At 45.2% G+C, this 16055-nt stretch overlaps 1 protein-coding gene across 1 annotated transcript in view; it reads left to right on the forward strand.

The window, feature by feature from the left end:
• Nucleotides 1-8720, forward strand: part of LOC146174948 (immunomodulatory peroxidase-like) — a 42537-nt gene extending 33817 nt beyond the window's left edge. The window contains exons 12-17 of the mRNA XM_084583317.1: nucleotides 192-328; nucleotides 1212-1379; nucleotides 3053-3255; nucleotides 7287-7456; nucleotides 7921-8023; nucleotides 8111-8720. Coding sequence (XP_084439443.1) covers nucleotides 192-328; nucleotides 1212-1379; nucleotides 3053-3255; nucleotides 7287-7456; nucleotides 7921-8023; nucleotides 8111-8192 — 863 coding nt within the window. The 3' untranslated portion in view covers nucleotides 8193-8720. The remainder of the gene's footprint in view (nucleotides 1-191; nucleotides 329-1211; nucleotides 1380-3052; nucleotides 3256-7286; nucleotides 7457-7920; nucleotides 8024-8110) is intronic.
• Nucleotides 8721-16055: the final 7335 nt, after the last annotated feature.

Here is a 16055-nt window from a genome sequence, read left to right on the forward strand (position 1 = left end):
CTTCAGCTTAGCGGTCCAGCAACGTACCCTATTATCTTCAATATTATATGGGCGGTTATTAGGCTTATGCAAAATATTTTGTGATAAGAGCTGAAGTACTCTGTCCTTTACTGATATTGTTTTATTCAACGAGGAAACCTGGCGTCGTCTGATTTCGCGACTGAACATCTGCTCATGCGTCTTCATTGCAGGTCGCGATTTAATGAAAGAGTTCGATCTGCTTCTCACACCTTCCGGCTACAGCGGAAGTTACGATCCGCAGCTCAACGCCGGCATCGTCAACGTCTTTGCCGCAGCCTCGTACCGCTACGGACACTCCTTGGTGCAGGTTGGTAAATGAGCAACGCTGTGAGGTAAAATGCAGCATCTCACGAGTTGGTTAGGGCTATAAAATCATATATGCCAAGCGAAAAACACTACGCGATATTACTAGTCGCTACGGAAGGATCCTATACTTAAGGTGCGCGCCTGTTACTCGTGCACGCGCGACAGGGTTTGAGAAAACAACCGTTTTCAAATCCTGGCTTTGATAGATAAAATGATGCCTCTCGTAAACAGATGGGTCAGTGGGAGGCAGACCTATATATTGCTGACGTGCGAGAAATCCGACGAGGTTCGCTTAGCAATCAGAAGAAAAGTATTAAAGAAACAAAGACAACGCTTTTCACTGTTCGTACTTACTACTCAAAACGTTTTTCGAAAAGTTTAAAATCGCAAGCAAAGACATTCCCTACATCGTAGTGAACATGGTGGCCGCTACAGGCCTCAATGAGAATAAATTCAAATCGAAACCGTCTTTTATACTGCTCTTGACGCACAGAGAAAGCCAGGATATCTGTTAAGAGAAAATGTTTTTTTTCTGTTTCGGCTCCAGGCGCACATTGCTACACTTTGCCTGAAAGAGGCTTCCAGTAGCTGAGGTTCTTTCTTTATCATATCTGGAAAGAAACCATTCCGCTCCAGCAACTTTCGCTGAAGACTCAGCCCTCCTTGTGTGGACGAAAAACGACAATAAAATATAATATTTTAACCTCCTTTATGAGACTTCGCAGTACTTACGTTTAAATGTATTCAACTATTTTATTCTACCTCCACTCGACATCAAGTGCTAGGGAGGAACCTGTTTACTAAAACAAGAATGTTTTAGGCATGAACGCGCACATGCAGAAAAGCATCAGTCAGCAAATTTGCACCCACTTTTTTTTCTACAGGGCAACATTGATCTCATCAACGAAGACGGTTCGGTGCACAAGCGACTCCCTCTGGCAACGCAGTTTTTCAACCCCGCTGAGCTGGTGCAGCCGGATAACCTGGACAGGTTTTACCGCGGTCTCATCAGCCAGCCAGCTCAAAGCTACGACGGATTCATGAGTGAGCAAGTACGTACAGCGAGCCACGTGAAAAGTTTCATTTTCTAAGGATGAAAGCGATTAAGGAACCAAGAATTATTTCCCACGCATTAAAAAATCTACAGCGGGGCTTAAAAAAGTACAAAGAAGCCACATCATTATTAGAAGCGGTGATATATTGCAAACTGCAAGGCTCAGTTCATTGTTTAAACAACTAAAGAAAATTTTAATCAGGCGGTTTTCTATACTGCTGTTTTTGGCACATTTCCGCTTTGAGTCTCCTACTTTTCAAATGCTTAGTTTTCTTGTTTTAACTTTTTCAATTTCGAATCTGCAGCTATCGCTTATGACATAACACCTACCTTCAACAAATTACACATGTTGCATTGAAGAGATATAGGGAAAAATAAATGCGCCCTATCCGAAAGTGTGAATTTCGATATCAAAATTGGTTGGTTGGTTTGTTGGTTTGTGGGGTATAACGTCCCAAAGCGACTCAGGCTATGAGAGACGCCGTAGTGGAGGACTCCGAAAATTTCGACCACCTGGGGTTCTTTAACGTGCAGTGACACCGCACAGCACACGGGCATCTTGCTTTTCGCCTCCGTCGAAAAGCGGCCGCCGAGGCCGGGATTCGATCCCGCGTCTTCGGGAACAGTAGTCGAGTGCCGTAACCACTGCACCACCCTGGCGGGGCATATCAAAATTGGGCTTGATTGCTGAGAAACAAGAGAAGGTGGTTTAGGACGAAATCACTACGAAACCCTGGCTGCTCTTCAGGAAGCCTAATTAATGCAGGCGAATCTTGCGGGAAAGTAGGTGCTGCACCAGGGGCCGTAAGTGAGCCTAATGATTCGCGGGATTGATGCTTGCTTGCTTCTCCGGCATTTACACCAAAATATCAGTTTACGTAATTGTGAATAAGCGGCCTTTTAAGTTCATTTTATTTGTGTAGAAAGCGACCGCAACGAACAAGTACACACCAGTGCTAAGCTAGCGACACAAGAAAATGAAAATTGAGTGGTGGGAAAATTATGCAAGAAAAGTGAAATAGAAAATGGCTACATAGTATGCAAAAGCGCTGAACAAAGGGTTGAGGAGACAAGCACACGTTTTGACAAGCGACTGGACGAAGGCAAGTCCACTTGTCGAAAAGTCGGCTCGGCGTGCGAACTGGTTCCTCTCAACACTTATTCAGTGCTATTTCATAATGAAAAAAATATCTCATTCATTTCGGACGAGTATAAAAAGATGCAAGGCACTGAACTCTAATCATTGCTGATTGTCTGAGATTAAGCGTCGTTAAGCATGAATTTACACGAAAGTGGAAATTAATGAGCGACGGAAGTTAATGTGTGCTTCACGAAAAATAATTTGAACTCATTATTCTGAAAATGTTTTAACCAAACAACGTTTAAGAACAATTGCCATTTGTTGAACCTTTTGTATATTCCTGGTAATATAAGAACCGCATAGGACCAGAGTGCTGCTCATACAAAATAACCGAACTGATTAAAGTACACACACAGATACTGCATTCGCGCTAGAACGATATTTGATGCAGGGTAAACTTCAGGTTTAATTTCTGATGAGAAATGTCATCACGTTTCGTATCCAGTACTATGAGTTCTCGAGATCTAAAGGTGAAGTCCGCAATTTGCCAAGACGAGTGCAGTGCCATTATTCCATTACACCGTTCGCAGTTGACCAACCACCTCTTCGAGCCGCCGGGCTTTGGTTTCGGCGCTGACCTGGCGGCATTCAACGTGCAGCGTGGCCGCGACCACGGTATTCCGAGCTACAACGATTGGCGCGAATTCTGTGGGATGTCACGCATCACCGACTTCGGGCAGCTGGCCGATGTCATGTCCCCTCAGGCGGCTCAAACTTTCGCTCAAGTTTACAGGTAGGCTTCCTTCTTCCTTAATAATAAGTAAGCATTGTATGGCACTGTGGGCAGGTTTCACATATATAGGCGTGACTTTGTGGGAGCTGTAAAAGAGGAACTAGCTGGTAAATTGCAAACAAAAATGGTACCATCGGTATAGGGCGTCAAGGAAAGGTGTCTAAGTAACAAAATGGTTCTTGTGGGAGTAATAAGGGTATTATTAGAGGCATATAAGTGTGTATTTGGGAGCAAGGATGGCCGCCAGCCAACTTAGGATTTCTGGTCTCAGCTTCCGGTACGTCGCTCTGTGCAGAAATGCGAAAGCCTGGGCTTTGCTGCGGCACGCCATACACCGCGTGCCTCTTGTCGAAGATACCTAGCGTTCCGTTGTAGCGCATCAAAGTTCACCGGCATTCTATAATGGGTTCACAAGAAAGGAAAGGCGCAGTACCTGTGACTCGCGGATTCCCACTGACACGTCTCGCGGACAACAGAGCAACGCTTAGGCTTGGTCATTTCTCCAGTGCAGATCCTGCAGTGATCTGGAGAATTGTTTTTTCTCTCACAATGGAGAGTTGATATATATATACATATTATAGGCGTGAAAGTTTTATAAACAAAGAACTCAATGTTTGCATGGTTACATAGCAGTGGCAAGAAGGGACCAGGTTTTTTTCCTGTATAAATCCAAACAGTAGAGATTGCTTGCTGTCAAAGTAGTAGAGTCCGTGACACAGGAAACCTCTTTGTTATCAAGGTAAGCATCGTAACAATTAGGACTGGAGACCTAGGTTACCAGTCTTTTCCACAGCTTTTGATTAAATTCTTTATGTATCTTGCAATCGCTTTTAACTTAAAAACGAAGCATGTGTTCGTGCAGTTAGGAACGTTATTGAGAAACTGGGATAAAAGCTTAGGCGCAATGTTCATACAGTTAAAGTCAGGATCCTTGATATCAATTATAATTTAAACCTCTTCGCGAGCTCACTGCCAGCACAAAACCTCAGATGCATCGCAATGTTGTCATGTTCACGGAATGGATTCACTATACGTATTTCATTGGTTGTGCAGAATATAAACATTTCAGCATAATTTATTTAGTCTAGGAAGGTGCTCTTCATTTCTTATTGTCAGATGAGATATGGACGTAGATAGATTATGTAATTTTCCTGTGCGCAAACAAAGCCAAGTATAATAACAAGAAGCACTGAAACAAAAAATTCCGAGAGCAGCGGTCTTGCCGTGGAACCACGGAAAAATGAGGGAAGCGCGTTCCGTGGATGCTACCGAGTATCAAGACGATCAACGATACGCTGTCGCGGTTTTCGACACTGCCGGAACCCTTGTCCCCTCTGTCCGCGTAAAGTCCCAACACGCTGAAGTGGCCGAAGCATTAACCATCGCACTTTTCATATCTAATCCCGATTGCGGGGTCGTTGTCAACGACTACCGCATAGCAATAAATAATTACGCCAACGAGGGAATATCCGTGGAAGCATGCAGAATAATCAAGGACTTTAAACTCTCATCGGACAACAAGGTGGAGCTAGTTTGATTCTCAGCACATATGGGGAACGTCTCTCCGCATCTCACCCACATCAACGAAGTCGCTTACTTCGTCGCACAAGCTCTCGTGTACCATGCCGGAGAGAGTCCTGGCGAAAAAGGGGAGGGGGGCGACAGAGGCCAGAGGCTGCCGAGCTAAATGACCTAACCAACGGCTTATACCTGTCCAGCCGAAACTTCCCTCCACCTAGCAACAAACTATGCAGAACTCATTTAGTCGTCTGGAGGCAATTGCAAACAAATACATACCCAAACCCGCAGCAGTACAACAGGATTTACCCCATATATGACGGCGACACATGCAAGGTTTGCAAGACAAACATAGCAATTAACACTTAAGCACAAACTCTGGGAGGGCAAAGCACAATTCACTGGCGCAACGACAAGCTTTGCGCCGTCCAGCAGGCTCTCGTGGCGGCGAAGAGACAATATCTCGAAGTGCCCACGCAGGAAACCTAGGGCTGGTCATGTGGGACACCTAGTCAAGCTATTCCTCCTCTTCCTGCACAACCTAGCTGTGCCGAATAAATGCGAAAACCTGAGCGCTGCTGTAGCACACGGCATTTCCCGCGACGATTCTAAACACTTGACACTGCGAAATATAGCTGCGTCGTTGACGACATTGTGCAGCAAGCTGCGCAGTATTCCCAACGTGGTGTAACGTTGCACTACAGACCCCTAAGACAACGTTTTCTTCTACAGGCGTGGCTCCTCTCCCAAAACGACCAGATATGCTGCGCCGTCGGCTCTCTATTACGTCATCGTTGCGAGGGTCGCGCCATGGCAGCATGCGATTTAAGGACGCCGTTGTGGCGCTAGCGATGGTCACCATGGCAACGTTGCCCAAATAACGTCACCACATAACCGTCTTCATTAATGCTTTTGCTGCTCCTCCTCACCCTTTTTTGCCATAATTATATATTTTTTATTTATTTGACTCTCAATAATCAGTTTTTATCGATCTCAACCATTCAGGGGCACGTTTTCATTCTGACGTCCAATACATATCATCTTCCGATTGCGTTTCGCCGCAATCGTTCATTTAGACGTCGCCATTAGATCGCTAATATCGCTGATGCAATAAGTAATTACTCCACTTCTACCACACGATTTCCCTAGCGAGATTATATTGTCCTCCATCACACACGCGATCTTTTCGTCTCTTTTTAAGTTCACCGCAAGCGGGGTGACAAACTGTGGAGACAAAATATGGCCACTTAATGCTTACGCGGTAAAGGCGTGATGCACATAAGACTGGTTTATATCAAAGCAAATATTAAACAACGACTACAATATTTTATAGCCTATTTGTTCGATAAACACTTTGCATCTCAACAGCCTTGCTTCTACCAAATACAGAATAAATTATCACTGATAACAATATGATTTTACTCCATGGCATCGGAATGCCACATAATGACTATATTTATAGAATATGAATTAGGACTGAAAAAGAGTGAAAGGGAAGTCCCAGTTCCTAACCCAAGCCAAGGTTTCCACAATTGGGCTTATCTTCATATGGGTCAGACGAAGACAAGTTCCTGTGTTGAAACGTTGCCTCGACTTGCGAACTGGGTCTTCCCCTCTACCCTTGTCCAGTGCTCTTTAATATTTCGCAGTAAGCTTCGTTCTCTCGTTCTACGCTATAATTATCAAGCTGACAAAGATGTAAACGCCTGCTAGAGCAGAGCTTGTGAGCCGATGCCATGCGGTAATTTACGCTTTCCCAGCTTCTTTTCTTGCATATTTTCCCCTCCCTGCCATCAAGTACCTGTCTACGTTCCTTGCACTGAACATCGAAGTATGTACAGGAAAGGCTTTCTCTTATGGAAAGCAACCAAGCTGCGGTTCAAACAATTATAGGAGTATGCTTAAGCGTCGGCTTAAGAGTACGCGCGGTAGCGCCATTCGCCCCTCGTTTTCATTCCGCTTCCGAAACACAAGTTACTAACTCGAAGTCTGAAACACAACGTGTTCACTTGGCTCAGCTGTGGCATGCTTGGTCCCAACGTCCACGCAAAGGCGTATTCGCTGCTTCTCCAATAGGCATGCTGCAGGACACCCCGATAACAATCCCATTAACGAAAACTTTATTTATTATTTGCCGCTATATTCAAAAATATCCCGTTTAGAAGAACCTCCTAGCCATTTCTGACAGCAGTTGTAGCCCTCCCAATTTATTTATGTTTATATGAACGGGGAGGATCCGACAAATAACGACATTTTCCGGCTCCCACTTGTTGACAGTGACGCCGAGATGTCCGCAGATCCTGGACCTTACGCTATACTGCCAGGACAATGCAATGCCCGACTCTGGCAGTGGTGACAGGCCGCTCAACTAACTCCGAATAGATAGGAAGAATTTTTGAAATGCGTGCGAAGATATGGGCTGTTTTGTGTCCCATGGTACATTGCAGTAATGAATTGCAAATCAATAATTGTTTTCGTTAATAAAGATATCTAAGTCATTCCTTGCTGCGCAGACACCCGGACGACATCGACTTGTTTGCCGCGGGTGTTAACGAGCGTCCAGTGCCAGGAGGAGCTCTGGGTCCCACTTTCGCCTGCAGTATTGGAGAACAGTTTAGGAGGTTGAAAAACGGTGACCGATTCTGGTATGAAAACGGTGGCCTTGAGTCCTCACTGAATGAAGGTAAGAGCGCCCTGTACGGTCGTTCACGACTGCCCCGTTTGCTTCATTTCTGCGCAAATAATTCCCCCCCCCCCCCCCTACAATTTTTCTACTCCAGGTAACCAAACATTTCATCAAGAAAAGCATCTCGCAACAAAAGAAAAGAATTAAAAAAAAAACTTACTCTTAGCAGAAAACAACACAGAGCTGCAATTGGCATTCGAGTTTCAGTTAACTTTCGCAGAAAGAAACGATGATTTTGCCGATTACAAATCGGCAATTTTGTGGCGTGTACACACAATTTTATTTCCGTCTACAAGGCCAACCCTTCAAATAAACTACATATTAAAGGACCATCGCGGAAATAAAATCCCTGCCATTTTAATCAAGTGACAGACACCCCTCATTTGTGTTTGCCTTGCTCTAACAGCACGTCACGTGTTAACGTGAAGTACGTTTACACAATCCCACATTAAACCTTTCAGTGCAAATTGAGGAAATCCGGAAAGCCAGCATGGCACGCCTTCTGTGCGACAACTCAAACCTCAAATTTGTACAGCCGCTCGTCATGCTTCGTGAAAGCAGCTGGTAAGTGTAAATGAACGAAGTTTTTATAAAAACAATATCTATTTTCAAGATATGCTCTAATTCAGACTATTTCCTTCCACTGTGCAGGAATCCGAAGGTGGACTGTGACGGCGAAGACATTCAGCATGTTGACTTGGACAACTGGCAGAATGAGCCAGTGTGGACTTGATGGAGCACCATGTTTCCGTACTCAGCATTGTTTTCCATCTGTGGTTCTCGTTATAAGGAGCACGACGTCGGAAAATTGTCTCAGGCTACGCGATGGAATATGAAATGCCATGTAAATATCTACCGAGTTTACGTTAGGAAAAAATAATAAAAGGAAAACATCCGTATCACGGTCGGAACGCCACGTTTCCTGCGCTAGATTACCGTGTTGTTAAAATGCTGTCCCAAGCAACCCATCCTTGTGTTTTGCTTATTAACCACAGTTCTCCGCGAAACTATTGAACGTCATATCATTAATTTTCACATCGTTGAAACAAGACAACAAACCCTAAAAAGCTTTATATCTTTGATTTTGTCACGGAGGTATATTCTTCCTTTGCAAGCTTCTTAAATTGTATATCGTATATTTATATGAATAATTTTAGCGCAGCGTCCTTTTCTACTTCATTTCCCATTCTTCAAAATATAAAGCCGCACAGAAGAACAGATACACCGTTAAATACATCTTGAATGCTAGGAGCAGAAAATTGACCGGGAAAAGAGGATGATGAGAGAAAACAAAATTGATTCCAAAGCTACGCTGCAGTGCAATCCGCCGCAAGCCTGCACAATAGATTCATTTGAAATGTGATGTGGATTTTGCTCAACTCTGTAGCACTCGGCTGCACGGCGGTGAATGTTCTTAAGTTAATTTGTAATCTGCCATTGGTAATCAAATCAAATTAAGAGACTCAATCGAAAGGCAGGATAAGCAAAGTATTGTGTACTTAATTTGTTTTCTGAGAAAAAAAGGATTTCTTGCTGTGGATGAAAAAGGGAAGACTATACAACTAGAAAATTTTAGGGATGAAATTATTCTCATTTTAAAGAGTTAATACTGTTGTGACTTCTACGTTTTTAAAAAGACGGTTCGATTCTGCTCATCTCGGACTTTGGACCCATGATCAAAAATTCAGAACTTGACTAAGAGAGCAGCAAAGACTCTATTAACGCAAAAAAAAAATTAAATTTCTGGAAGGAAAATACTTAATGATGGGCGTTTGTGTAGGCGTTTCTAAGGTCTTTGAGTCTTTAAATCACGACACACATTTAAGGAGGTTAGTGCATTATGGTTTTCGCGGCGTGCCGATAGGTCTTCTCAAATCTTATATCGCCGATAGCAGCAGCCAATTTTATAAATTTGCAGCTTTCTACACCCAAATCACTGAAAGCCGGTGTTCCTCAAAGTAGCGTTTAAGAAGAGTTGCTAATAAATGTATACATTAATACTATCGTGTGCTTCCCACAGTGCACTTCCTTCATCACCTATGCAACGACGTGAGCATTTGAGACAGCGTCGATAACCTTCACCTTGCAGCCAAAAATACCCTTGAGAAGTTGTGCCAATTGAACGAAGCGAACTCATCAAATATCACCACAAACAAGACGAAAACCATCCTCTTCAGTGCCGCCGAGCAACGCATAAGTTGTAGCTGTGACCTGCACAATGGAGCAAACAAGTTTGCACATGTGCCAGAGAAAAAGGTGTAAGTGTTGGTTTTAACGAGCATTTGGTATGGAACTCCCATGAAGAGCATGTACATTCTAAGCTGGCCAAAGTTGCTGTGACACTGTGGAACTTTCAGCATCTCCTGCCTACAAAAGTTAAGTTCCTGATACATAATTGCCTGTTTTCTTCTCAAACCGGTTACTGCTCCTATGTCTGGAGCAAAGCATCAAAAGTAGATACCAATAAAGTAAAGTTACTTCAGGAAAAAACTCTGCGCAAGGTTGCGGGAGTTCATTCCCATGCACCACCAAATGCCCCTTTCCAGATGGTCAGTGTTTTACCGTTCGAGGAATCATATACCTACCGATTGATAACACGCTACTGTCACGTAGTGGTGACGATTTCGGTGGTAACAAAAGAGGAGACTTGATCTTCAGAAGAATAAACTCTTTATTGGACTGACTTGAGCCCGCAAAAGAACTCAACAACTCGGCGGTGAAGCTAGCAACAATCGGGCTCAGCGGTCGTCGATCTACTAAGGCCGTTAAACCGAGAAACGCTCAATTTATAGGCGGCGAGGATACATCTAGATAAAGCTACAAACGGGGATTAGTACAACCTAGAACATTGCAGAAACATAGGAGAGTGGTCGGAATCTTCGAAACATATATCGCAGCGCATCTTGCGCGACGAAGAAACTGATAAAGCTGCGTCTCGCGACAACGGGCATGATCAAACAAAGAACACAGAATTGATACGCGTGCATAATCCGAGTTATAAGGCCGCATGCCGGCGGCTGCAAAAAAACAAACAACAACGAAGATCTGAATGGCATGCGGCAATACAATAGATGCCTGAAGCTAAATAACAAAGCCTTTTCTTCTCTTTTAGTCTATAAGGACGTCCTGGCATGCAATACTCTTTGTGCTACGAGAATTCATGATCATATACTTCCATTTTCTAGAACCGGTCATGGTTAGAGCGACATTAAAAATCACACGAGCACTTTTCACTGAGCTCATATGAAAGGGTATAAATTAAAATAATATGAAACCTGCGGAAATAAATAGGTATCTGCTGAATTTTGTTTAAATGTGCACTCAGCCTAGCGCTTGTTTGGATGTAACCTGTTAATAAATACAAGTTATTAACGATGTGCCGCTAGTGGTGCGCACACTCCCAAACACCCTTAGGTGAGTAGGGGTAGCTGTCCCGGTCTCAGAGGAGATGTCCTCGACTTGCGTGGCAAGCCCAGCCGGAAGTCAACTACCTGTAGTAAGAGAAGGGGGTAACCGTTTGTGCCCAGCTTTCGCTGGTTCAAGCCAGAGTAACGGTCAGAGTCAGAAGTAACCAACCACTTTATACATAAGAGACGATACACAGAAATGCACACAATTGCTTTGCACGGACGAGAGGCTCACAGAAAAGCGATAGTCAGCATGCAACTAAAGAGGCATTCAGTAACACAGAGGCTTTACAACACTGATCAATACATAAGAGAGTAAAACAAACACCAAATTGTTCACCGCGCACTGTAGCAGACCGGCGTCTGGAGTGTCACGATGCAGCCGCCATTTAAGACGAGCGCCGCCCCCTTGCAAATGTGTGGGCTTGCCGAGCAATTTGTTGACCCCGGGAGACGAGCAGTAGCACTGTTGGGCCGTTGTTGGGCCGCAGGCTCCTGAGCCTCTGGATCTTTCATCACTGAATACATCGTCTTACAAAACCATGAAGTTTATCTTTACCTTTCTTTTTCACCCTTAAACAGGCATAACGCAAGAAACATTTCACTCATGAGCGGTTTTCACCTAGCCGTTGCGACAGGCAATCTACCCCACACGTTTGAGTTGTGTCTGCTGTGACTAAACATATCTGTCGCTGTATTTAACAGAAAATTAGCTTCACAGTGCCTTCCATAGTATCACATTGTATTCCTTCATGCAATGATGAGAAGTGAGTAAAGCGACTATTTACGCACTTCGCGAAAGTATGTAGGTCTTTTTCCTAACGAAGCTCTTTGCATCAGCTTTTACGCCCAGTGGGGCCTCTCGCCACTACCACCAGTTGTATTGCATTGCATTACACCACTTGCAAACAAGCGAACGCCACTTTGTTTTAAAAGTCTTACATGCTGAAATAATATTTTGAATTTTCCCCACTCTCAGGAGCATTATCAAACTGTTTTAGAAAATGGTCAGTTTCGGGGCAGGCATAAAAATTGATAAATTACCAAACACCAATGCTGTTGCATTGTTTGGTTTCAACTTCCACCTACAGTGCCCTACCGGGAAAAGCTACGCCTAACTACTTTTTTGCGTCGTAGATTAGTGTTGTAAACATACATGCCCGCTAAAATAGTATCGCAGCGGTTACACTTTCCTGTTATAAAGCTTTATTATAATCTAAACTGCGATGTAACGGAAACAAACACAAAGAAACACAACACAGGCGCTTATGATGTGTTTCTTTCTTCTTGTTTGTCTTCGTTTCGCCGTAGTTATGGGTATTTATGCACCAACTCGCCCCACAAGCTGTTATTCTTAATTATGATTTCGAGAACTATAACGGGGACGCGTGCTTGAACTTTGCCTTCCTTTTTTTATACTGTGATGTAATATTTAATTAATAACTGTCATACTTTATTTTAGTGAGGCTTCTGTACAATGGTGCTAAGAAAATTGCGTAACATTAAACGCCTGAAGCTCATGATGCTAGTAGATTGTTTTTTCACTGGCAGTGCAACATTACGGATGAGTTCGGACAAAAAGGTGGATGTTGGGTATTCGTCTGGTAGTGGTGCCTTTACCTTCATAGTGTTGTGAAGCATGCACAGGTGCTTATTTACCGAGATACCGGCCAAGCCACATGTTAACGACAGTAGCTGCGATGACGAAGCTGGCCAAACGGTTATAAATACTACTAACCTTTAATAAAGCTTGTTCGTTCTTCGCCAACCTCTTGCCGATTCACTTCAGTGGCGACGAGGCTGCCCACAGCCGGCCACTGTCTGCTCCATGGAGGCCCACGCCGACCCACCGTGTTTCGACGAAGCGGAATACTGATGGGAAGCCTACCAGGTGCGTCTGGAATCTTATTTTGAAGTTTACGCAATCGATGACTCGAAGAAACGACGGGCTCTGCTAACGGCAGCTTTAAGTACAGCAACAGTCGGCATAATAACGGGACGTTGCGCGCTGGTCAAGATTCAAGAGCTAACCTACGAGCAGCTGGTTCTGCTGCTGACTGAGCATTTCGCGCCGCAAGTCAATGAAATTGGGGAGTCCTACAAGTTCTTCACAAGATTCCAGCGTCCGAACGAAACAATGAAGGGCTTTTTTTAGTCGATATTTATTGCCTCAAGGCATCAGTAGGGTATGAGATGAAGGATGAATAAATGATTAAATGAATGGGAAACGGTTGGCTGATTTTATGAAGTCCAGAAGTGAGCGATGATGAGGTCCCTGCGTACAAGTGACGTATGAGGCAGGATTGGTTGCTGAAAGGCCAGCTATGCTCAGGTGCCGGATTTGTGTTAGCTTGAGTGCTGGGCAGTCCCACAGCAAGGGGTGGATGTCAGCCTCGACATCTTCGTTGTTACAGATCGGGCATCTTGGGCGAGGATATAAGTGTTGGAAGTATGACCACGTCCTAGTTACAGCTGGTGTAAGGGCAACACCGATCCTCCTAAGCGCAACCTCCTGTGCACGGGTGAGACCGCGGGGAAGGGATATCTCACACGGAGGGATAAGTGCACGTGTGCGGCGCCGGAGGTGCTCCTTTCTTGACAAAAGGAGGGTAGCGTCGTCCACTTCGAGGAGCCGTGGGATTGATGCGTCTTGGTTCACGAGGCGGGTTGCAAATACAGCTTGAGTTTGGGAAGGCAGCAGATCCCGTGGGACCCACTCAATGCGTATTGATTGTGGAATGCGCGCCGCAAGCTGGTGGATGTCCTGGCAAATTTTAGGGCAGCGACTGACACGTCGGAGCAGACGTACTGCTTGAAGTGCGTCAGTGCGGATGACAACGTTGGCTGTAGGGAGCATGGTTATAGAAGTCACGGAGCAGAGTGCCTCCTGAACTGCCACAAGCTCAGCGCAGAAAGATGTAAGGAGTTCCGAAAGCTGAAACGTAGTTGTCTGATTCAGGCTAGGTCTCTGTGGACAGTAGATTGCCGTTTTGGCTTCACAGCCTTGCAGGCTTCCATCTACGTACACTACTATGGAATCTTGAGGCAGGTGAGTATCTTGCTCTTCAAATTTCTGGCGTAGCAACGATGCCGAGTTGGCAGACGTCAGTCTGCGGATGTCAGTTGGCTTGTTGTCTCCTACCTGTATAAATTTCCAGGGAGGAAGAACTGGCGCAGGTGGCTGAAGAATAATGTGTGACGTTGCATACGCCCTCAGTGCCTACGCGGAATGTGACAAAGTGGCCTTGTGTCTGCGAGCATCACGGCGCTGCTGCACCAGTTCATCGATGGTGTTGAGCTGCGCAATTTCCTGTAACGCTACGACCGGTGTGATTCGTGGAAGGCATGTTATGGTCCTCATAGCTTCTCGATTTACGGCTTCAAGGCGATCCCATTGTGTCCTTGTAAGATGCTGCAACTGGGCCTGATAAACAATACGTGGCTGCAGAACCGCCCTCATTAACTGGCGTGCAACAGACGAGCCAGCGCCACCCGTTTTAGGTGCAGTTCTTCTTATTAAACTCATAGTTTGAAGTGCTTGCTTTTTTGCCTGAGAAAGCCAAGCAGTCCCTGATCCTGATTGGTGAATTGTTAAGCCCAGAGTTTTCAGGCTCGAACTTTCATGTATTGGGTAGCCTGATAGAGAGAGACGAATTGGATTTGAGGTAAGTTTACGGCGTCCCCAGCGGTTGGCGACTGACGTGTATGAAGTTTTACACACAGAAAGTTGAAGGCCAATGGAGGATGCGTAATCAGAGGTTACGTCTAATGCTGACTGAAGGGCGGCCTCTTGAGTGAGAAGATCATGGTGAGTGCTCCATACCGTGATATCATCTGTGTACTGCAAAAACTTGATTTCAGGGATATCATGTAAGCGCCACGCCAATGGGATGAAAGTAATATTGAACAACGTCGGAGATAATACTGATCCCTGGGGCACGCCACGTAGTGAAACGAATGAACCAACAGTGTCACCGCTGAGGCGTATTGCAAATTTTCTTCCGTCCAAAAATAATGCGACTAAAGTGCGTACTCTCGGAGGGAGATTAAGCATGTCAATGGCATTCAGGATTGCAGCATGACTGATGTTGTCATATGCCTTTTCAACGTTCATTGCTGATATGGTACGTTCATTGCGGCTGCGGGTAGATGATAGCACTGCTGATGCCAAGGCAGCCAACCCGTCCTCTGTACCTATGTATGGACGAAATCCAATTTGATCAGGCTGATAAAAACCGTGCTGCTCAAGCCACCAAGAAAGTCGTGTGGCTAGCATGTTCACTGCGAGCTTGCAAAGCGTTGATGTTAAGGAGATTGGTCGTAGGTTGGCGAGGTCATTTGGAGGCTTCCCAGGTTTAGGAATAGGGATCACGACAGCGGTTTTAGAGCTCTCGGGTACGACACCATCAAGCCACACTTTGTTTATGGTGTCTAGTAGTTGATGAAGTGCCTGTAGTGAGGAAGCAAGCCTTTAGGTGCAACTTTGGTGATGCAAGGGACAGAATGTTATGAGACAGACTTGTTCGCGGTCTGCCTGTCCCTGGCGTTCAGCGGAAACTATTGTCAAAAGCTTCGCTAACGCTGACAGAATACGAGGATATAGCATTAGCGGCAGAAATGGCAAGCCTTAACGTGGACCACAAGGATGAGGCAAAGTGTCATGGCAATATTAATGCAGTGAGGAGCAAGCAGCGGGGCCAACCGTATTGCCACAAATCTCGTACGCACACGGCATCCAAACCAAGCCCAGATGATGCTTGCCCGTATCGCGGTAGCCCTGAGCGCAAGACAAGGAAGTGCAAGCTAGCTTCGCCGGGCGGAGTGTTTTCACTGCCGACGTAAAGGGCACCTAGCTAAAATGTGCGCGTTGAAACAACCAGGAGTGGCACTTTGTGAAGTGCATTCCTCGTCGAGTGACGGCAACGAGCTTTATCTACTTAGTTTGTACACTGCGTCTGTTATCTCTACCATGCTCATTAATCGCACTTTTCGTTGGAGCGGGATTCCGATCGAGATGCAAGTAGACACAGGCTCGCCAGACTCCATAATTACGTGGAAAACCTACTGCAAGCATCGACATGTCTGGCCTGCGCTTCTCAAGACGTGTTTGTAGCTGTCCTGCTTTCTGGGCAAGCTCTCCGTGAAGGGCCAGGTTAAGCTTCCTGTCTCGTACGCGGGAAAAACCTTGG

This window comes from Amblyomma maculatum, chromosome 11 (genome assembly GCF_055883805.1).
Source record: "Amblyomma maculatum isolate TAMU_Amacu chromosome 11, ASM5588380v1, whole genome shotgun sequence".
Lineage (NCBI taxonomy): Eukaryota > Metazoa > Arthropoda > Arachnida > Ixodida > Ixodidae > Amblyomma > Amblyomma maculatum.